The 21,958-nt window shown below is 41.1% G+C and overlaps 2 protein-coding genes across 14 annotated transcripts in view; one reads left to right on the forward strand and one right to left on the reverse strand.

The window, feature by feature from the left end:
* The window catches only part of arhgap24 (Rho GTPase activating protein 24), a 41,531-nt gene extending 32,703 nt beyond the window's left edge, over positions 1-8,828 (forward strand). For 8 of the 9 annotated variants that reach the window (XM_049020592.1, XM_049020593.1, XM_049020594.1 and 5 more), the window contains 6 exons: positions 1,112-1,319; positions 2,854-2,989; positions 4,085-4,158; positions 4,290-4,411; positions 4,535-5,621; positions 6,391-8,828. In XM_049020592.1, coding sequence (XP_048876549.1) covers positions 1,112-1,319; positions 2,854-2,989; positions 4,085-4,158; positions 4,290-4,411; positions 4,535-5,621; positions 6,391-6,634 — 1,871 coding nt within the window. In that variant the 3' untranslated portion in view covers positions 6,635-8,828. The remainder of the gene's footprint in view (positions 1-1,111; positions 1,320-2,853; positions 2,990-4,084; positions 4,159-4,289; positions 4,412-4,534; positions 5,622-6,390) is intronic. The other variant, XM_049020598.1, reaches the window with a different exon arrangement.
* A 306-nt stretch (positions 8,829-9,134) lies between these two features.
* The window catches only part of mapk10 (mitogen-activated protein kinase 10), a 45,510-nt gene continuing 32,686 nt past the window's right edge, over positions 9,135-21,958 (reverse strand). For 3 of the 5 annotated variants that reach the window (XM_049020608.1, XM_049020602.1, XM_049020603.1), the window contains exons 9-13: positions 19,269-19,451; positions 18,684-18,808; positions 17,492-17,555; positions 16,051-16,128; positions 9,135-13,899 (exon numbers count right to left, since the gene is read on the reverse strand). In XM_049020608.1, the coding sequence (XP_048876565.1) occupies positions 13,757-13,899; positions 16,051-16,128; positions 17,492-17,555; positions 18,684-18,808; positions 19,269-19,451 (593 nt within the window). In that variant the 3' untranslated portion in view covers positions 9,135-13,756. Of the gene's footprint in view, positions 13,905-16,022; positions 16,129-17,491; positions 17,556-18,683; positions 18,809-19,268; positions 19,452-21,958 lie in introns of all 5 variants that reach the window. The other 2 variants (XM_049020604.1, XM_049020607.1) reach the window with 2 other exon arrangements.

The raw sequence follows: 21,958 nt of genomic DNA on the forward strand, positions 1-21,958 counted from the left end.
GTATATTTAGGGATTACTGATTACCATCACTGTGCGAAATTCCAGACGAGAGATCATTTCAGTCCCTCCACTGCTTCAACTGCAGTGGACATGACAGGAATAGATTAGCTGGCCCCAGTGTTTGCAGTGTGGGCAATCTGATGTCTATTTCAGCTGACTGCTTTTCAAAAGGCAAAGCCTTTTGTTAAAGATGTGAACAAGAGATGTGGCTTCGCTATTAAATGACCCCGCATACATTCTGCTTGGTATTATTCAACCCTGTGAACACATAGTGAGGAAAAATGTTAAAACTGAGCTACTGGAGATGGATTTGGAGATGGATTTGTCTCAAATTTGTTCACAGGAAGGGAACATACATCTATACCATTCAGTTCAGCAATATAGTTCTGCACTATTCTGTCTTCTCTATTATATCTTTTTTATATGAGAGTAGGATACTCTACATTTGAATTCACTTTGTTTCTAAGGATCATTTTACGTGAAATATCCTTATGTATATCCATTTCCAAATCCAATCCCCAAACACATGCAAATAATGTAAAATGTTTCTAATATCAAAATGCTGCAGTTTATAAAATTGAATTGCTGGGTTTTGTATCGGCGGTATGGTGGTGCAGTGATTAGCACTGTTGCCTCACACCTCTGGGACCCGGGTTTGAGTCCCTGCCTGGGTCACACGTGTGTGGAATTTGCATGTTCTCCCCATGTCATCGTGGGGTTTCCTCCAGGTACTCCGGTTTCCCCCCACAGTCCAAAAACATGCTGAGGCTAATTGGAGTTGCTAAATTGCCCATAGGTGTGCATGTGTGAGTGAATGGTGTATGAGTGTGCCCTGCGATGGGCTGGCCCCCCATCCTGGGTTGTTCCCTGCCTCGTGCCCATTGCTTCCGGGATAGGCTCTGGATCCCCTGTGACCCAGTAGGAAAAAGCGGTTTGGAAAATGGATGGATGGATGGATGTATCTACCTGCTGATCCAGTGTTTCAATATCTTATTTCGCAAACATTGTATTACTGAATTACTTGTTTTCAGTTAAATGTTCACACGTACTAAAAGCATTTAAATGTCCCAAAGCAAGAACCGTGGGATGAATGTATCGCCGCTTGTCTCAGGGATCTTTGGACAGAAGTTAGAGGAAACAATGCGCTATGAGCAGCGCGTCGAGGACAAACTGGCCCCCATGCTGGTGGAGAAGTGCGTGGACTTCATTCGCCAGAGGGGTCTGCAGGAGGAGGGGCTCTTCCGGCTTCCTGGCCAGGCCAACCTGGTCAAAGATCTGCAGGACGCTTTCGATTGCGGCGAGAAGCCCTCCTTCGACAGGTATGACAGCAAAATGCCTAAATAACTGGTTGTTCACAGTGCTCTGTAAGGACCTCATTACAATCACAAAAGCTAAATATTAAATGGCACTTTTACTGCTTTAGAGAAACAATGACACAAGTTTTTTGGGATGGTGAGTGGCTTGCTGTGCATGTGATCAGGTCCCAGGTTCTGCAGAGTGATGCTACCAGTGGGTCCTTCAGTAAGTCCCTTAACTCTGACCCTGCTCTGAAACAACACAGGATGGGGTGCCAACCCATTACTGGGCACACTCACACCTCTGGGCGATTGGGTAACAGTTAACCTCAGTATGTTTTTGGACTGTGGGGGGAGACTGGAGTACCCAGAGGAAACCCCACCCCAGAACAGCGAGAACATGTAAACTTCACACACATGGGACCCTAGTAGAGACTTGACCCAAGGTCCCGGAGGTGTGAGGTAACAGTGCTAACCACTGCACCACCAAACCACTCTCAGAGCACTAATGTTCTTAACTTAAATATGTAGGCACTGACCTTTGAATTTTTATTCAAGAAATGTATTGAGATCCATAACCCTTTCATGTCTAACTAAATTCGTTATGTCAGGTTATTAGTTCTTTTAATTTTTATGAACTGATTCATGAAATGATTAATTTATGTAGTGAACTTAACAGAGAACAAAGTGCTTGGGTATTAAGTCTTTTAGCTTGAAAACTGGTGTTGGATTACGTGCCTAACGTTTCGGTTTTTGCTTGTATATTCCTGGTCTTAATGCTGAGCAGAGCCGAGCTTCGACTGAAAATAGCTAATGGATACGCCAAGCTTGCGGCCACCTGCGGACTCATGAAAAACTCAAACTTCCTGCAGTTTGCATGTTGTTAGTCATGCAGGAAGCACACATATATTGACGACAGTTTTGGGATAAGGAAACAGTGGACTAACTATGCAAATGCATTGAGTCATTCTGACTGACCCTTGATTTCCAGTAACAGAGAGCTACTAAAAGTTAAAAGTTTTATTGCATAGTAAAAACAACAAAGTCGGTTTTGAATGCACTTGCCAAAAATATCTAGTTTATTTTTTTTGTATGTCTTAAATGTAATGGTAGTTTTGTGGAAATCGTTATCAATGAACCCCGCAGCGTAGCATTTGATATTTTTGCTAGGTGTGCAAATTTAGGCAGGTTGATTTTGGCCTCCGTGGTTATTGACTTTTAATGTGGTTCATCTGCTGCCAAAAATAAGATACTGATAGCAATCAACAATTTCTCACTTACAGATGACTTAAAGATTAAAGATCTTAAGGATTATGCACTTAATAGTTATGAGTTTGCACTTCATTCATTCACTTAATTATTTGGTTACTGGCAGCCATCTCTTAGTGAATATAACTAATAACAAAACCCTTACGAGTAAAACGAGTGGTAAGGAAACCTTGGTGACTGTTAGCTGTGAATTGTGGGTAAGGGTAAGCTAATTTGGCCAATGTAATGACTGTTCAATTTGCGTCAAAGGATCTGTACGATGTTGCGATTTCTCTCCTCCTGTGACCAGCAGTAACACAGATGTGCACACAGTGGCCTCCCTTCTCAAGCTTTACCTGAGGGAGCTTCCAGAGCCAGTTGTCCCCTTTGCCAAGTATGAGGAGTTTCTTGCCTGCGCTCCGCTACTCGGAAGGGAGGAAGAATCTGTAAGTGTTGCTCAAATGTGTACTATTCAAGTTTCTTTCATCTGTCTCTGTCTGTCTGTCTATCTATCTGTCTATCTATCTATCTATCTATCTATCTGTCATCTTTTTACAAGGTCATTGATGTTTCTTAGAAATCTTTCTAACAACCTACACAATTCTTTGCAGTTTTGATACAGCTTTAGCTGTATCTTTACCTGACAGGGCTTCCTGTTCTCCACGTGCTCCAGGTTTCCTGCCGCAGTCGTGCAAAATCTCAAAATTGGCCATAGGGTGTGATTCTGAGTGGATTAGTTATGATTTCAGCATCATGCTGTATATTCATCATTGTTCTGATTCTTCATGTTGCTTGACCCCCTGATACTGACTTTTGCTAAGGAGGCTCTTCTACAACGTCTTCTTGTATGTTTCTTGTGTGTTCTTGTGGCGTGATTGACTGCTGATTGCAGCGCACATTGTGAAAAAGTAATTCTGCGACAATCATGATGTCATCCCCTCTAAGAGATTGACTGGGTCCCTGAGCTTGGGGTCTTTCGTTCAATAAAGTAATTCCTTTGCCAGTTAAACTGTGCAGGTTCTGAATACATTACATCCGTTACCCGTAACCTCAAATGCAGGGTCATGGGGTTCTTGGAGAACATACAGACCTACGCCACCCAGGATTCCAATCCATCATAGAAGACACACAGACACCAAGGGCAACTTACACAGTAATCTAGTTTTACAGATATTTAAAATAAGTTAAGTACTATGCCATGTATAGGGTCAACATGTAGTGAACCAGTGAACCTTTGGACTTGCCAACTTGTCCAAACCCCCCCTACAAACATGGGGAGAATTCCGTCACACAGAATCCACTGAGCCATTGGCAATACAGCTCAGCCTGAACAGGACCCGATAATTGTTCAGAGGCCTGAATTTTATGAGTAACACTAAAAGTAATTAAGCCTATAGAGGTGTTTATGGACAAAGTATTAGTAAAGTAACACAAAGTATTAGTAAAGTAATAGAAAGTATAAAATACAATAATTAATACCATGTAAGAGCAAGATGATGATACATTAACAGACTGTAATGCTTTGTTTTATTCACTTAAAGGGCATGAAAGAGCTAAGAAATCAGGTGGAAATCCTACCTCAAGTAAACTACAACTTACTGAAGTACATATGCAGGTATGGATCTCGCTCTTCAACATTTTTGACTGAATCTCCTTTGCTGTAAATTTATATACTTTACTTGATGTACTTAGTTCCCCAGATAAACTCTTTAATTACGATTATATTCTTATAACTTAATTCTCAAGGTTTCTTGATGAAGTACAGTCCTATTCAGATGTGAATAAAATGAGCGTTCAAAACCTGGCTACCGTTTTTGGTCCGAACATCCTACGGCCAAAGATGGAGGACCCCCTAACGATTATGGAAGGTAAGTTTACAGATTCGCGAATGTCCTATGCATTTAAACTCACCTCAGTGGGAAAAAAAAAAGTTTGCTTTATTTTCCTCAGGGTGGTTTACCTGTGTGTTAACATTCATGGGGCTTCTACAGGTACGGTACTGGTCCAGCAGCTGATGTCGGTTCTGATTGGGAGACACGACGTGCTGTTCCCAAAAGAGGAAGAGCACCAGACTGACCTGGAGGTGTGCAGCAACAACAATCAGGAGTCTGAGAAGATGCAAGCGGCAGGTCATCTGCAGAACGAGGAGAATAACAACAACACAGCAGCGGTACGGCAGTGCTCGTGGGAGACGCCTGAGTCGCAACAGAAGACCACAGCAGAGAATGGCTCTCCACCGCCCCTGGGAGGACCCCAATCGGGCAGTCCGATTCAATGCCTGACTGGAAAATTAGAGGTGTCTCGCAGCCCGCCTTTCGCGGTGAAGAAGAACCCGGCATTCAGTAAGGGCAGCGGCATAGTGACCAATGGCTCATTCAGCAGCAATACCGCTGACGGCCACCGGGAGAAGAGTGAGACGCTGGCAGGTGGCGGCATTCCCCCCCGCCGCAGCAGCTCGCTAAAAGGCTGTGGTACTAAGATGGGCACCAGCGGTGTTTCCAATGGCAGTATACGGCTTGGCGTTTCTAGCGCCGACACCGTTAACGGGACCCTGAATGGACGCGGCGGATTTTTGGTGGCTAATGGCTACGTCACCATGCGCGACAGCAAAACCAAAGACTGCCTGAGCGAGAAGACTGCCCAGCAGCACCGCCTGTCCACATATGACAATGTCCAGCAGCAGAACTCATCGAATAACAGCTGTGAGGACAAGCAGAGTGTGGACAGCGCCACCTGGTCCACCTCGTCCTGCGAGATATCCCTGCCGGACAACTCCAACTCCTGCTGGTCATCCAGCACCACTTGCCCAGAGCAGGACTTCTTCGTGACTCCGTACGACGAACCGGGGCTGTACGACCCCTCGCATGACGAACTCGGCCAGCTTGGGGAATTCGAGAGCAAAGCCAGCCGGCGGAATGCGGGCGGACGCAGCAGCCTCGTCACCAGCAGCAGTGACAACAGCGAGACATGTGCGGTGAATAACGGCCCAGGAAGTCATGCTGCTCTGCATAGCTTGGTGGGCAGCCTCAAGATGGAGATGCTGAAGCAGAAAACTGAGTATGAGGCCAAGATCAAGAGGTAAATCACGGTTAACAAACATACTTTTACTGGCTTTCATGACTTTTCATCTTTCATTTATTGGATTCCAAATTAAATACACTAAAAATGTGTTTGTGTTTTGAGTGCCAATGTAATAGGGTTACGGAGATAGTGGTGTTCCTCCTTAAACATGGATATCTCTCCTTTATCTCTAGCTGATGTCTGTATAAGTTAGATGTAATGTTAAGTTGTAGTTCAGTTCAAATACCAAATCACCTTTGCAGCGTGGTCATTGATTCAAATCAGCTGTAAAATTCTCGGAGCTGGGTTTTAAATTTCATCTAAAACATGCTTTTTTATGCCATGTTGTGTAATATGATAATTAAGTGCTAACATTTACACTGCTTGTGCACGTGCTCGATTAAGTGTAAGTTTACTAATTACCACAATTTAGTTTCGAGGCTTCATCGACTTGTTGGTGATGCTAGACTGAAAAGTAAATTGAATTTTTAAGACCATTACTGCATTATTTTTTTCCAGACATGACACCAGAAAGTACATTGTGCATTGCTTTCAAAAATTCTTAGAAATGTAATTATTTTATCATATGGGAAATTATCATCAATATGTTAATTTATTTGCAATTTCCCATGTCAAGCATCGTAATGACTCACACTTAGGGACCTTCTTTGAAGCACCAGTACATATGAGTAGATAATGATGCAGAACAGAATGTCTGCATCTGCTGCCAGTTGTGGAAGGTTGCTCCAGTATCCGGAGACATTTCCTTCTCCTTCTCCTTCACCAGCCTGGAGCAGCATAATCTGCAGCTGGAGGCTGAGATGGTGAACCTCCACGAGGAGCTGGACCAGGAGCGAAAGAAGTACACCATGGTGGAGATTAAGCTGCGCAACGCTGAGAGGGCAAAGGAGGATGCTGAGAAGAGGAATGAGATGCTGCAGAAGGAGATGGAACAGTTCTTTTCCACATTTGGGGAGCTGACAGCTGACCCACACAGGCCAGAAAGATCGAATACTGTCTGGATCCAGTGAAGGACCCCCTTATGAATCTAACTCTCCCATTGGTGGTAATGCAGAGGGTGGCCGGTCCCCTGACAGGGAGTAACTAGCACTCTCCTTTCATGAACTCCTGAAGGAAGACAACCTATATAAGTGGGTTGTGCTATAATTCGTTAATGTGACCTTGTCCACCAATGTTAAATGTTATCCTGTACCTGGGTGTGTGTATATAGAGGACAGAGATGTTTATATATTCAAGAAAAATATATTTGTAAAAATAAACTAAAATGTTTTTTTTCTGAATGATGAATGTATTGCATTATTTTAGTATGGATTTTCCTTGCACTTACTTGTGTTTTTTATTTTTTATTTTTTATTGTGGTACGGCATGTATTTGTGTATCGTGCTACTTATTTTTACATGTGCTGTATCTTAATTTAAATAACGTTCTGCTATTCTTCATGTGTAACTAGACTTTTCCTATGACCAAAATGAAAAGATATATTTTATAAAATATTCTAAATATCATATTCAATATTAACAGTTTTAATTAGATATAAACTATATTAATTATATTTACTTAGTTATAATTTGTTCTAACCTATACTTTTCCATTGTCTGTGAATGTTTTAAGTTATTGATGGTATTTATTTTTTAACAATTTTGTTTTTGTTCCCAGTTCAAGTATACATGGCAACAACATCCTTGAGTAGACGCATTATTCCAAATGATTTTTAATAGTGGTAAATTTCATTTCTTTATCACATGATTATTAATACAAGCCAAACGTTTTTTTTCCCAATTATATGCAATTTGCCAGCTGTTACACCCTATGCTGCTGACCCTGTATGGCTCCTTGTAATCTAATCTGGATCGAGGGGCATGAAGATTTAGAGCTAGGATTGGTTATGAGTTTTACATGTGCATTTGCGGGGCTGTTTTTAACCTGTGTTTTGTCTCTGACTCTATGTCCTGTTTCCCAGAAGTTCACAGCTGTTCTTTAGCGCTTGTCAGGAGGCTTCTTATGTGTTTTCTTGTTTTTGTACTTCAGCCCCATTTCCAAGTCACCGTTTCCTGGTTCCTGTCCTTTGTTTCTCCCTGGAGTCTCGCATTCAATCAGCTGGCTACTTATTTCCTGTGTTGTACTGTCCAAAAGTCTTGGGAGCCATTGGGAGGGACAGTGTTATTTTACAGTAGTTTTACAAGTAGAATTGTATACGTTTTTGATTGATAAATACGGCTTACATATTTCATATTAGTAGTGATGGTTTTGTCTTAGAATATACATTTACATTTACAGCAGTTGGCAGACGCCCTTAGCCAGAGCGACTTACATAAGTGCTTTAAGACTCTGCAATGAATATGCAATTAGTATTCACATAAAACTATACATTATGGAATGTGAGCATCGTCAGTGATGCATACCTTACACGTGATAAATTACTTTATATAACAGAAATCAAGAAAATGATAACAGGACCATTAACTTCTATATAGCTGCTGTTTCTGCATTCTTCTGCTGAATGTCAGATTTGCACGTATTTGCTGTGTCAGATATATACCGGGAAAGAGTGATGTGTGTGATGTCAAGATAGAACAATATTGTCACACCTTCACTTACTGCAGTCTCGTCCATATTGCGATTACCTTGCCTGGGTAATCTGCGTCCCGATTGCTGTTTAGACATTTAAATCCCTGTGCCTCTGACACAGATGCGAAGTCGCATTTCTCTCTCGCAAGTTGTAGCGTGATTTGTGGAATCCTGTATATGACGTACTGCTTGAAAGCTATGATTCTGGGTCACCCTTTGTTACTGCATTTACATCTGATCGACTTTCGCCCCCCCTGCACAGTTCTAATTGTGGGACTCTAAGAAATAAAACACTGTACCTGACTCCCTACCATTTATTAATTTTTCCAGTTGTACACATATATATTGCCCTTAGCTGTCACCCTAGTAAGAAAGAGTTCTAGGTTTCAGAAATGTCACAGTGCGTACAGTGCTGCAGTTATCAAGAAAGATATATTTTCTCTGCCCAAAACTTTGCTTGACCGCTTCTTTTCATTGAAATTCATTTCAGTTTAAGGATCCTGCGTATTACAACTTACTAATTTTGCATCAGGAACTTAGAATGTTCTGGAAAGCAGCTCCCAAAAAGGAATCAGAGAAAAAAAACCTTTTGCATTCCATATTTCCCACCATTAAATAATGAGCCTTAACATAAAATGATGACTTAATATGTGTGTCAAAAAAGAAAAGTATGTCATTTGCATATATTTGTGAATTACCCATCTAACTTCTGGAGCCTTTCCCAGACTGCACAGGGCATAAGGCTGGGGTACAGCCTGCATCGGGTGATTTTGGAAATTATCAACAAAAAAAATCAAAAAAAAAATCACAACAATAAATTATTCACCTATTAACATGTAAGAACTGTAAAGAAAAATAAGTATAATTTCTTTATGGCAATGATTAAATGCATTTAAACTTTGGAAAAAAACTTGACGAGGCATTAAAAACACACACTGCTCCCAAGGTCAAAGATTTTGTTTATTTTTCAGTCACAGACATATATCTATTTTACTTATACAGTACCTTTAAAATTCTGAGTGTATAACAGTTTTCAGTTGTTGTTTTTAGCCATTTGTTTTCTTCCATTTAGTTATGGGATCCAAACACTCGCCTGGAGCTGAATATCTGACTACCATCAGACTTGACAAAGCATCGTGGCATGAACCACAGGCAGAGATTTCAATGCAACATTAACAGAATGGCCTTTCCACAATACAAAATGAGCAGAGTGAAAAAAGAACAGGAAAAAATATCAACATAATTTGACACTATTGTATTAACATTTATTTTCTCTGCGAGAAAAAAATTGTTTTACCCTCTGTTAAGAATTTTATTGCACCTTTGTGTATTTTTGAAAAAAATTAATTATTGTAACTAGTGCTTCATATATTGCTGTATGGTGAGTATAGAGAGAATGGCCTTGTTTACACTAAATCAATCCTGCCAGTTAAAAATGCTTTGATGCTGAGGTTTGACATATGATCTCTGATGTGATATTAAATTCATTTACTTAGTGAGAACTATATACAAAATGGCCGGGATTATAGTTCAAGCAATACAAACAAGAGCTTTCTATAGTATACTTATGATTGAACTGGCTGTCTTAAAGTATACAAGTACATATGATTTTGTTATGAATTACTAACCAGACTAGTAAAAGAATGTCATTTGTTTCACACTTAAGGCCACTCCTGTGTGCTTCCTGCTCGAGCTTTTATTTTCAGTCTGTGGTGCTTAAATTACACAACAATAGGTTTCTCAATCTAATGTCAAAATACTGCATGTCTTTTTTATTCCCGCTACCGGGCTGCAGTATTTGCGTACTGTTGTAAACCACTACAATAAATTTGGACAACAGTACTTATGAACATTTAAAAGTGAACTCCTTCAAATGAGTTAAGAAACTCAAAAGCTACAATTTCAATTGTCGAAAAACACAGATGAACATACACACAAAAATATATAATTAGCCCAGGGCTTTACAGACATTTGCCCTGGTTATTATAATATACGGCATCAAATTTCATTCCTTGGTACGTCTATTTTGTAGAATGCTGGGTTGGGATAAAGATGGTCCAAACTCCAGTTTAATTATGCATGTGAAGTGTGAATTATCTGAAAGGGAATTTTAATCTAAGAAACACATTTTCCAAAAGCACTTCAGTCAACGTTAGGGAAAACATCTGGAAAATATATTTTTAAGAAAAAATAAATAAAAAAAAAACAACCTTCCATATTGTAAAGCAGTCCCTATATAACTAGCTATGTTGCTAAAAAGTTGAAACCTGTTAATGAAATCTGTACTTTCTTGAGACGCGTATTTCGCCAGTTAAAAACTTTCCATATAAAATATACAACAGCACATTACACTCAACAGTGAATTTCAGTTCTAACTTAAATCAATGACAGTAATCACACATAATCAAAATGAAATGATTACAAGGTTTAAATGTGTGAAGACCCCTCTTATCCCTCTTTCAAGATCTCTTCCAGTTCCTACAGATAAAGGCCTGTCAGCGCTTTGAAACTTCTGATTAACCCCCGATTGTTCTTTCAAACATAGACCATCTGTATTTTGCACTATACTGGTTACAAATTTCTTTGTATGACTCTCCATATACTGTAATCCCTCTGTTAGTGTTTCTTTTGAATTATGAAAATATTATCTACATTGTCATTGTAAAGTTATACAATGTTTCAGCTGTTTTCCATGCAAAATTGCTATAGAAGGTAATGGACAGTTACTTTAAAAGCAGGACTGAAATGATAAAGCGGAACAAATGAGCGAAAAACCTGAGCTGTTCACCTCACCAACCCATCAGCACTGACTATCCCCTTGCCTGAATTTACATAAATAGAAATGAACTATTATATTAGAATTATTGACTGTGAGCATCATAATCATATTATGAACTTAATCATCCAACTGGTTAGAAACAGAAATGATGTTTTGTGTTGGGAAATTACATATCAATCAAATATTAATTCTGTGTCAGCCCATTTAGTGAGGCTACAACAATATGAGTAAGAGCTTCTCTGATTATATCAAGCTAAAGATTATTTTATGTACAACTGATCGCGTTTTTTTTCATTTTGTTTCACTTTTTTAGTGCCTACCTGTGATTGTCACTAGTGAAAACGTTATTAATTTACATATGTGATGCTTACTGATTCCAATAAAGGCAAAACATTATTACAAATTTTGAATCCAGCAGAAGAGGGTAATTTTGTATTATGTACAGGCAAAAATGTTGCATTTTGTACGAAAGAAACAAGTTCATGTATTTTTGTTCAGGACTACAATAATCTAACTTGATTGTCAAAAAAGCCAACGAACAAATCGACAAAACAAAGTTTTGCACCATATAAGTCTGAAATCCATCTTCCCAAATCAAAGCTAATACTTTAATGATATTTTCATTCTATATTTCCAGATGAGTTTTAAAAGCATCACATTCTGATGAAGTTCTGAGCAGCTAATTATTTCCTTTTAAGATTATTTCATGTCAAGGAACTCTGAGACGTTCCCGAAATACACATAATCAATATGCAGTGAAAAAGACTGAACTGTCATGAAACTGATCAACAATATGGTATAAAAATGGTCATTTTTAAAAGATAATCAGCCCAGCTGCAACTGAGAAACCTCTCCCAAACTATTTATCCAGTACAGGGTGATGTATCTGTAATTATCTGATAATGATCCTTTCTAATCAAGAACATGTCACGAGCTGAACCAAATTAAGTCCCTCTGTTTGATTTAGATTCAGAAACTAACATCAATAAATAACTGGGCTGATTTCTTACAAAGTAAGAAAAGACACTAATAACATAAACATTCATTCACTATGAGAAATTATATTAAAAAGAAAAACATTAAACACAAAATGGAATATGACAAAGAAAAGAACAACAAATCAATGACAGTGGAAAGCCTCACCCTGCACAGAGCTTCCGAGAATCAGTATGTCGTTAATTTCAGTGTTCGGCAGAAATCCAAAACAAGATCCATTAGGAATAAGTGTTTTCATCCCTTTATTAAAAATATTCAATAATACACTCATAAAATACCCATAAATTATATCTATGTATCTGAAATCATACAACTGAAGTATACTGCCAAGACCCCAAATTAAAATTACTTACACATTTCGATTATGACTATTACCCATTATTATACATAAGATTATCATAACACAAACAGAGAGTGTACTTAGATGCTGATGGAATAGTCTACACTAAGACAAAAATACTATGATTAAATGCAAAGGTAGTATGTCTATTCTGTAGGTGCGGGTATCAATTCACAGAATGTACCAATGACAAGAGAGAGCGGTAAACTGCCATTGTTGAAGTTGACAGAGGTTTAATATATGACTCTCGTGTGATTTCAACTTTCGGGTTTCAGGCTCAAGTCTTGTCTTTGATACAATGTTGCCTTTGTATTTGGGATGAACATTTTCAAAGGCACTAGCCAAATTCAGATGTAAATAAATACAAAAATAATAAGACCAACAAACAAAAATATCAATAGAATTCTGGTCGTGTGCGGTCAGTATACTCTATTTGTATCCGTTTCAACAGACTACTAGCTACAAAAATAAATGAGATGGATTCAAAAACTTTTTTGACCTGATTTAGTTTTATCATCACTCATTTATCCACAGAGGACGACCCGACGTCCAAACCACTTCTGTTTCTAACCACAGGCATATATATGCCACATCTGCCTCATGTCATAATGCGATGGCATGCGGCGCAGCAGTGCAGTGATGCGGAGGAATGCGTGTTACAAAACCAAAAGCTATAAACCAAGGAATGAGCTCAGCGACAACAGTGACAGTAAATTCACCTTCGCTTCCTGTAGCTAACGATCCGATTTTACGATTCCAGCGTTTGTGACGCAGCTCGATACATTTTTTTCCCCCTTTTTTTCTTAACTGGTATATAAACAAAATTCTTTGTACTTACTTCTCATAACTCGCATTTTTATAATCATGCAGAACTACAGGCAAAGGGAAACAAAGGTCAAAGGGGTTGTGCGGCAAGGTGTGTTAGAGGTCCTCATACTGGCCGTTAGTCCCGCCCAGTGTTACATATATACAAAATAAGATGGGCACTGTACAAGCATTCCCCTGAAGAATCACAGACAAGCAAGCCAATCTGCTCTTAGATCCAATCTGTAAGATTAGAAATTAGTACTACTATAACTTTGGGGAATTGAGGGGAGGTTTGTTTTTCTTGTTTTGTTTTTTAAAATAATTAACACAAAGACCCACCTTGCCACACACACACCGTACCACAAAAAGCTTGCAGGGCATTGCTTATCAGCCAGTAAATTTACACTATACAGAATGGTGTCTGTCTAACTTTAATGCCATATGAAGGGAGATACAAGCAAAGCTATTATAAGTTTATAAATATACATTTCAGCATGTGTTTTTACGTAGTACTTAGAATGAAAATGCAGGCTTTTGTTTGATCTTTTATTTTTTCTGCTTCCTCATCGTTTTCGTCATTGTTTAGATTTCTGATGCACTTTACCTTCTAAAGAACATCGGGTGACGCAGGCAGGCGGCTAGTCACCTGCAACAACCCAGGGGTCCTGCAGAAGTCTCCAGGCTGCTGTCAGTGTCGGAGGCCAGGGTCTGATCGGTGGACGTGGAGGAGATGTCGTTGAAGGAGGAAGATGGAGGGAGGCTCTCACTGCTATTCATGGCTGCACCTGCGCTAAGAGAATTAACATGGAAAGGGTTACATTGAAAAGAGTGTGGATTCTAGCAGCATCACTAAAATATACACACATCAGGCATGGGAAATGTATGGTGCCAAGTTACAATAAGGCTTCCCATATAAAGAGTTTGTGAATGGTTTATAATCGGGTTATTAATTAGGATGTAACACTTTGTAAATTATTAACAGATAACTTTAAACAAGTCATAACACAGTTTTCTTTTCATTATTGAGTTACTACCATTTACAAGTGGCAAAAGGGAGCCTTATTGTACAGTAAAGTGGTACCGAAATGTTACTTACGGATGGAGTCAGTGGTTTGCATCACTTGAGCCTTGAAACTACAAACATACGCTGTTGCCAATAAAATCAAAGTTATCCTTAACGATTAGCAATCCCTATTCAGAACACGTATGTCCACAAATGTACGACGCATATGTTTCAGTCTTATGTACATCAGTGTGTATAAATCCCAAATTATTAGAGGCTATTTTATTTAATTTCTTCTGGCCTTATGTATGTTAACAGTATCATTAATATCTGTCTGTTATTTAAAAAACAACATGTAATTAAAAGCCTGGAATAGAAAGATCTATGGAAGTGATTCCATTTCTGAATGTTATAGTACATATAACGCTCAGTTGGCAGTATTGCAGTATTACAGTATTACAGTACTGTAAACCAATATACTCTAAAGGCTGTGTTTACAAATGGAGATCTTCAGGATCTGATCTCACTTTCTTACATGTGTGTTACGCATTTCCTAGTCTTCTTCCCATTCTTTTCTTTATAAATGCCGAATCATTATAAATTCTCATGTATTTCCATATACTGTAGATATCGTCTTGGCCTTAGTGGCTTCCTCTGCTTTGTCTCCATTTTTGAGACCCACTGGCACTTTGGATTAGTTGTTTTTGTGTAGCTTTAGCCTTTTTGTGACGCGCTGCCTGTTTTTTGCATGATGATTCTGGAAGTGACACTTTGTTTCTCCTGCCAGTTTATTACAACCCATTTAGTAAAAATGAAATGGCTTTCAGGAATAAGAAGGCTTTCAAGAAAATTAACTTAAATTACAAGCTGTAAGGGAGTCAACGGTGTTACTGCACCGTTCAAAACATGGACCGTCTGGCAGGGAGCTGGGAGGGAGCAAAAACGTGGACCGTTTGGCAGGAAGCTGGGAGGGAGCAAAAACGTGGACCGTCTGGCAGGGAGCTGGGAGGGAGCAAAAACATGGCCCGTCTGGCAGGGAGCTGGGAGGGAGCAAAAACGTGGGCCGTCTAGGAGGGAGCTGGGAAGAAGCAAAAACGTGGACCATTTGGCAGGGAGCTGAGAGGGAGCAAAAACGTGGACCGTCTGCCAGGGAGCTGGGAGGGAGCAAAAACGTGGACCGTCTAGGAGGGAGCTGAGAGGGAGCAAAAACGTAGACCGTTTGGCAGGGAGCTGGGAGGGAGCAAAAACGTGGACCGTCTAGCAGGGAGCTGGGAGGGAGCAAAAACGTGGACCGTCTAGGAGGGAGCTGGGAGGGAGCAAAAACGTGGACCGTTTGGCAGGGAGCTGGGAGGGAGCAAAAACGTGGACTGTCTGGCGGTCCCTGAGGACCAGGATGTGAAACACCATGTAATTGGAACACTATACAGTACCGTCCCTGGTCAGTAATAATGAGGTCATTTGTTTGGGACACTTGGGCTAATATTGAAGATGTTTTTTTTCATATTTCCTTCTAATTTCCATTAAATTCAATAATCACAAAGTGCTCTATCTCACAGATTCCATTTAAGTCCAGGGTTTAAGTTGTGCTTGCAACACAATGCAGTGCTGCCATGACAATATTTTGCTCTCCAGTGAACGCTGACCAATGACTCCATCCTCAGCATTATGGCATACACATGCACATGTGAAAATGCAATGCAGTGCACACAATCTTTTGACCGCCCCTCCACCTTGTCTTCTACAAATGTAACACTTTTTAATTCGATTAAACTTTGACAGTCACATCTGTGTATCTGTAAGTCTATATTAGTTTACATTGGAACGATGGGAAACAAAGACGAATGAATTACGCACTATGGAATTCTTTGTCACAGGAGGAGCCGGTTAGGTGTTAAATTCACTTACAGAGGATTAGGTTATGCACTGAGAGTACCTGAAGGAGAGGGCTGTCCCTTCACTACACCATTTTTTGTTTTCTCCTCAAAGTTCATCACTTCTTTGTAGATGAGCTCTGAGAAATGAAAAAAGCAGAGAAATACTTTAGCTACAAGCATTCCAAGCTGTACTCTTACGAAGTTCACGACCTTGTGGAATAATCATTTTACACTCAATCTGTGAAGAGATGCCATTGTAAAATAGAAATCAAATTTAGAGAACTATAGCAGAATATTAAAATTAAATGTAATATCTTCTTTAAAAAATAAATATCACTTCACAAGAAACAATAATCAGTACTGTAGTAACCAGAAGTTAATGGTTTGTAAACTTCACATTTTTCTTACGAGAATTATATAATATTACATGTAATTCATGTCTCATACCAGATAAGCAGTTATGGAATAAAGTTGAGTATTACATAGTTAGTAGTTTTATTAATCAATATTGGTAACACTTTACTTGCAGGAGCACAAATAGTTCAGTTACTACTGAAGTACAAATCATAAACAGATCATGAATAAATTATGGGCAAATCATGAACAAATATAGTTGTGCGAGATTAAACATACACAAAATTCATCCATCCATCCATCCATCCATCCATTTTCCAAACCGCTTATCCTACTGGGTCGCGGGGGGTCCGGAGCCTATCCCGGAAGCAATGGGCACGAGGCAGGGAACAACCCAGGATGGGGGGCCAGCCCATCGCAGGGCACACTCACACACCATTCACTTTCACACACACACCTACGGGCAATTCAGCAACTCCAATTAGCCACAGCATGTTTTTGGACTGTGGGGGGAAACCGGAGTACCCGGAGGAAACCCCACGACGACATGGGGAGAACATGCGAACTCCACACACATGTGACCCAGGCGGAGACTCGAACCCGGGTCCCAGAGGTGTGAGGCAACAGTGCTAACCACTGCACCACCATGCCACCCCCACACAATTCATTAATGATGAATTAATGAGATCAGTATAAAACTAAGTCTTAGTTTGTGGTTAATTAATATATAACTAACAGGATAATACTATTCTATTTGTGCCCTGTCAAGTAAAGTGTTTCCCCAAATATTTAACACGATGTCACTTTGATAGAAGAGCTAATGATGAAGCATATTTGCACAGGTAGACAAGATTGCATCATTACAAAGGTGATAAATAAAAAGCATGTTGACCCCATATAAACTCTTTTCCTGCTCTGTTATGACTGAGGCAATAGACAATAACATATTACATATTACATATTCTAGTTCCCCAATCTAAAATATCAATGATAGATACACTGCAGCTTTTAGACCTTACTTTTTGTGTGATGAAATAAACAAGAATCAACCTGCAAAACAGACGTGTTTCCTATATGGAAAAGGTCTAAACCTGAGGAGGTGGAATAAACATCCTACTATTATGTATGAGAGTAATGAAATGTCACCTTTCCACTCATCGATAGAATGTTCTCTCTCATCCAGCTGCTTGTCATAAATCTGAGGAGGAGGCTGCAGGGGAAAAAGCGCCAATTAGCTTTGACACTCGACTGAAATGCTGCCCAAATGAACTGATGTATGGAAAATAAGAGAGTGAGTTGAAATGCAAATATGTTTAGCCCAGAGAATACGGAATGGCAGTGACTGGTGAGAAGCAGAAATTCCAACAACTGGGACCTTAAATATAACGTCATTTACTGAGTATCGTCAAAGAATCTTTATTTTAACGGTATAAAAAACTGGGTCTCAATTAGCTTTCATTAATAACAAATACTACTTTATAGTAATAACTTGTACTAGATTGTTTAGCTTAATAACTTGTTTAGACACAAATCGAGGTTTAAAATAGAATGCAGATTTATTTAACTGTACAGTGCAGTTGTGTGGTGGGAACACAGAGTGTTAAAGCATTTTAATATCATAACTCTTACTAATAATGACTGGAAATTCATTTTTATGGTAGAAAGGTAAAGTATTCAAGGTTCCTGAGGTAGATTGTGCCCAAGGCAATTTACAATGAAGATATTAGTAATCTTGCTCTCAAAGCACCGATATTTTGAAACATATGTTTTACTGAATATCACGCAACAAATAAGCAGATTATGAATGTATCAATGGCCTTACAGTACTTAATATACTGGGACACATAGCTTATTTTCTTGCCTTTTTTAAGTAAGAAAATGTGCATAGTCGAAGATTTTAATGGTTTTAACATTTAATGAGTAAGTTCCCAGATGGTGGAAGCTGCTGGTGAACCACATCCGGTCACCAGACCACTTATAAGAACCACCTGAAAACCCATCTGTTCCAGGAATTCCTGGACCAGCCTCTGCCACTCCATGATCCCTGAATGTTCTTCATATTATATTTTCGCTGATCAGAATAATTGCCTTATTAGGTTCTTGCTTTGTTTGGGAGATGTTGTGTAGCAACCTGCTCCAATGAGAAGACTCATCTACAGCAATATATTTTTGTAATGTGCTATTTGCCTCACTCCTACATTACTTTGGACAAAAGCATTTGCTAAATAAAGAGAAATGTAAACTGGACAGCCGTAAAAGGACTTTGGGGAAAAGCTATGCAATGACAAGCACATTCATGACCGATGGCAGTCTTAAGGGCTTCCATAATGAGACTTACCGCCTCCACCTCTGCCGGGTCATACCAAACGTTGATGTAGGGGTGCTGTAAGGCCTCATCCACAGATATCCGCTTTGCAGGGTCAATGATCAGCATCTTTGACAACAGGTCTCTGGCCTGGCTGGCTGCAAGAAAAACAAGAGTCACATTTTAATGCACAAGCCTATGTATTAACAAAATGCTACAAGTATTCCATTAAAAATCTACTTGCAACACCATGTACAATTCCTACAGCTATTTACTTCCTGTAACAGACAAGCTTCATGCCACATGTGACCCCTGACAACAGAAGATCAGTAAACTCCAGAATGCAGTATCTTTGCAAACAATATCACCTAGATCAATTTATTGCACACAAAGTTTATATTTGAAATATGTAATTTATATCTAATACCATTTTATTCCCAATTATTCTGATACATCTGTAAAATTACATTATAGCTATGCCATCTGGAAGCTAAAGCAAACATCTCTGAAATATACTCCGTGTTCACATTACAGTCGTACTCTGCGTTCACGTAATCTGCAAAGGGGAACCGACTTTTCTACAGCATAGTCAGCACTGCAGAAAATGTAGACCCTCACCCTTCAGTTTGTTGTGCTCCGAATCGGCAGGAAAGAGGCAATCGGGGAAGAGTTTAGGGAACGCCAAGCCCGCATACTTGGGCCGGTTTTCAACGTAATTCCGCACTGTAGGCTGCAGCTTCTTCATGAATTCCGGTGACGGCGTTCCAAGCTGCTCAATCACTTTGTTCCACTGGTCAATGTCTGAGAGAAGCTTAGTTAAAGAAATCTGCTGCACTGCACGCAACTGATGCCTTCGTGGTGTGACAAAAAACGTAGGGAAAACCCCTTCAGTATAAGACAAATAAAAGACACAGAGTTAAATCATCTTAATGGGTCCTTTTTAGAATTGAAATCTTTTAATATGAATGAACCAAAGAGAGGAAGCAATGTGGAGCCTAAAAACCCTTGAGAAACTGATTGGTCTCTTCCCCAGTTAAATCAAATGCCATTGATTCAATATTAATAATAGTTCATTGTGTCCATAATACATAGAATTACTGTAAAACTAACGAAAAAACATTGTCTTAGGTAATCATCATTTTAGTGCTGCAGGTGTACATGCCCTGAATTGCCTGTGGGATGCGGATCACAGGTGAGTATCCTGTGGCTGGGGCACCTGTTTACAGTATGAATTACTTTTGGCTGGGCCGTAAGGAAAAGATTCTTGCTGGCGGGGGGGCATTTTAAAACACACCACCCTGCCACAGAATGCCCCCCCCCCCCTCCGTCTAACTCTGGCTGGGAAAATGCTACATGCACCAAACTTGCACCAGATACTCATATTTCCCCCTTATTTGTGTTGCACTGTACAAAGAAATGTCAGCCAGCAAATATACACATCTGATGTCAGAGTAGTGTCTGTATCAAATCTATATATTTAGTAACTGCATCCCATAAGACGCATTCCTGAGAGATTTTGTGAACGGTGAACACTGGCTGGGAAAATTCTACATGCACCAAACTTGCACCAGATACTCATATTTACCCCTTATTAGTGTTGTACTGTAGCACCTGGCAGCAAACAACAGTGTGAAATAGAGGCAGACTCAGTGCAGACAAGGAGATGGGGGAAGGTCTGTGCAAAGCCAGAGAGGGGCGATGCAAACACATCAGCCATTTTTAAGGGGACTGATGCTGGAAAACAAAACTTCACAACAATTGCAGTCAAGAAATTGATGCTAGTGTGCGATGCAGCACATGGTGCAGCACAGACTCGCTAAAATTACTCTCTGTCATTCATACTTCTGGAATAATTGACTAATCCAACCTGTAGCATAAGGGCAGTCACAAGCACCTGAATAACGGAAATTCAGATTTTCAACAAGGAGGAGATGGCATTGCTGTTTTTTACTGCACCATTTTACAAGCCACGGTAAAAAAGTATGGATTCTAGCCCACATAAATGTCAAGTAAGACTTAAAGGTTACGCTTCACAATAACTGTACCTTCATAATGCATTCATAGAACATTCATAAGCAGCATTTAAATATAACTTAACATCCTTACTGTCATGCCCTGCTCGTCGGCTCCTCATGTGTGCCACGCCCCCCTGCTTGCCAACGTGTGTTTCCCTGATTGTTTCCACCTATGTCCGATTACTGTGATCAGTCCTGTGTATTTAAGTCTGAGTCTTGCCTGTGATCGTTGTCCGTCATTACGTGATCTGTGCACATGGTGTTGGTGGTCCCTCGCCTCCCGTGTCTCCTTGTCCCGAATAAACCCCGATTACCCCGATCCTGCTCGTCTGCCTGGTTTTCTGAACCACCGCCCGCACGATCGCCTGTCCACCCGAGCCTTCCCGTGACAGAATGACGGACCACGAACAAGCAGCTTCCGTAACTGTGGAGGACTACCGCAGTTACGTCGATCAGCTGCTATTTTGGATCGCCCAGCCCGGCATCCGGGAAGATCCCCCGGCCTGGGATCTCATCAGCCGGAGCTGGGACATCCTGGATCGGCTGTCCCTGGAAAGGGACGCGCACCTCGCGGAAGAGGTGCGCGGTAACTTCCAGCGGGTGGCCGAGCTCCGTAAAGAGCGGTGGGTTGCGCCACGCGAACCGGGGACCATCCTCCCGCCGTCCGCTTTCTCGGACAGTGCGCAGCCTACCCCCCTGACGGTGACGCGGAGAAGGAGGAAGAAGCAGACGGTCGCCCGGACGATCGTCCTAGGGGCGTGCGCTCTCGTCCCCGCCTCCTTCCCAGCTGGTGAGCCTGAGGAGCTCCCTCTGCTCTTGCCGCCCACGCAGCCGCCGCCCTCGGACTTTGCTCCCACGCGGCCGCCTACGCCGCTCGCGCAGCCGCCTGCGCAGCCGCCTGCGCCGCTCGCGCAGCCGCTCCCGTCTTCGCCTGCTGCAGCCGCTCCTGAGGCACCCCCGTTGCAGTCCCTTGCAGTTCCCGGGCGAGCGCCCCCACGACGACGGTCTGCAGTTCCCGGGCGAGCTTCCCCACAGCACTTGCCTGCAGCCCCTGCTCAGGCCGAGCAGGCCACCCCTGTGCCTGCAGCCCCTGCTCAGGCCGAGCAGGCCACCCCTGTGCCTGCAGCCCCTGCTCAGGCCGAGCAGGCCACCCCTGTGCCTGCAGCCCCTGCTCAGGCCGAGCAGGCAACCCCTGTGCCTGCAGCCCCTGCTCAGGCCGAGCAGGCAACCCCTGTGCCTGCAGCCCCTGCTCAGGCCGAGCAGGCAACCCCTGTGCCTGCAGCCCCTGCTCAG

Source organism: Brienomyrus brachyistius, chromosome 7 (genome assembly GCF_023856365.1).
Source record: "Brienomyrus brachyistius isolate T26 chromosome 7, BBRACH_0.4, whole genome shotgun sequence".
In the NCBI taxonomy this organism is placed as follows: Eukaryota; Metazoa; Chordata; class Actinopteri; order Osteoglossiformes; family Mormyridae; genus Brienomyrus; species Brienomyrus brachyistius.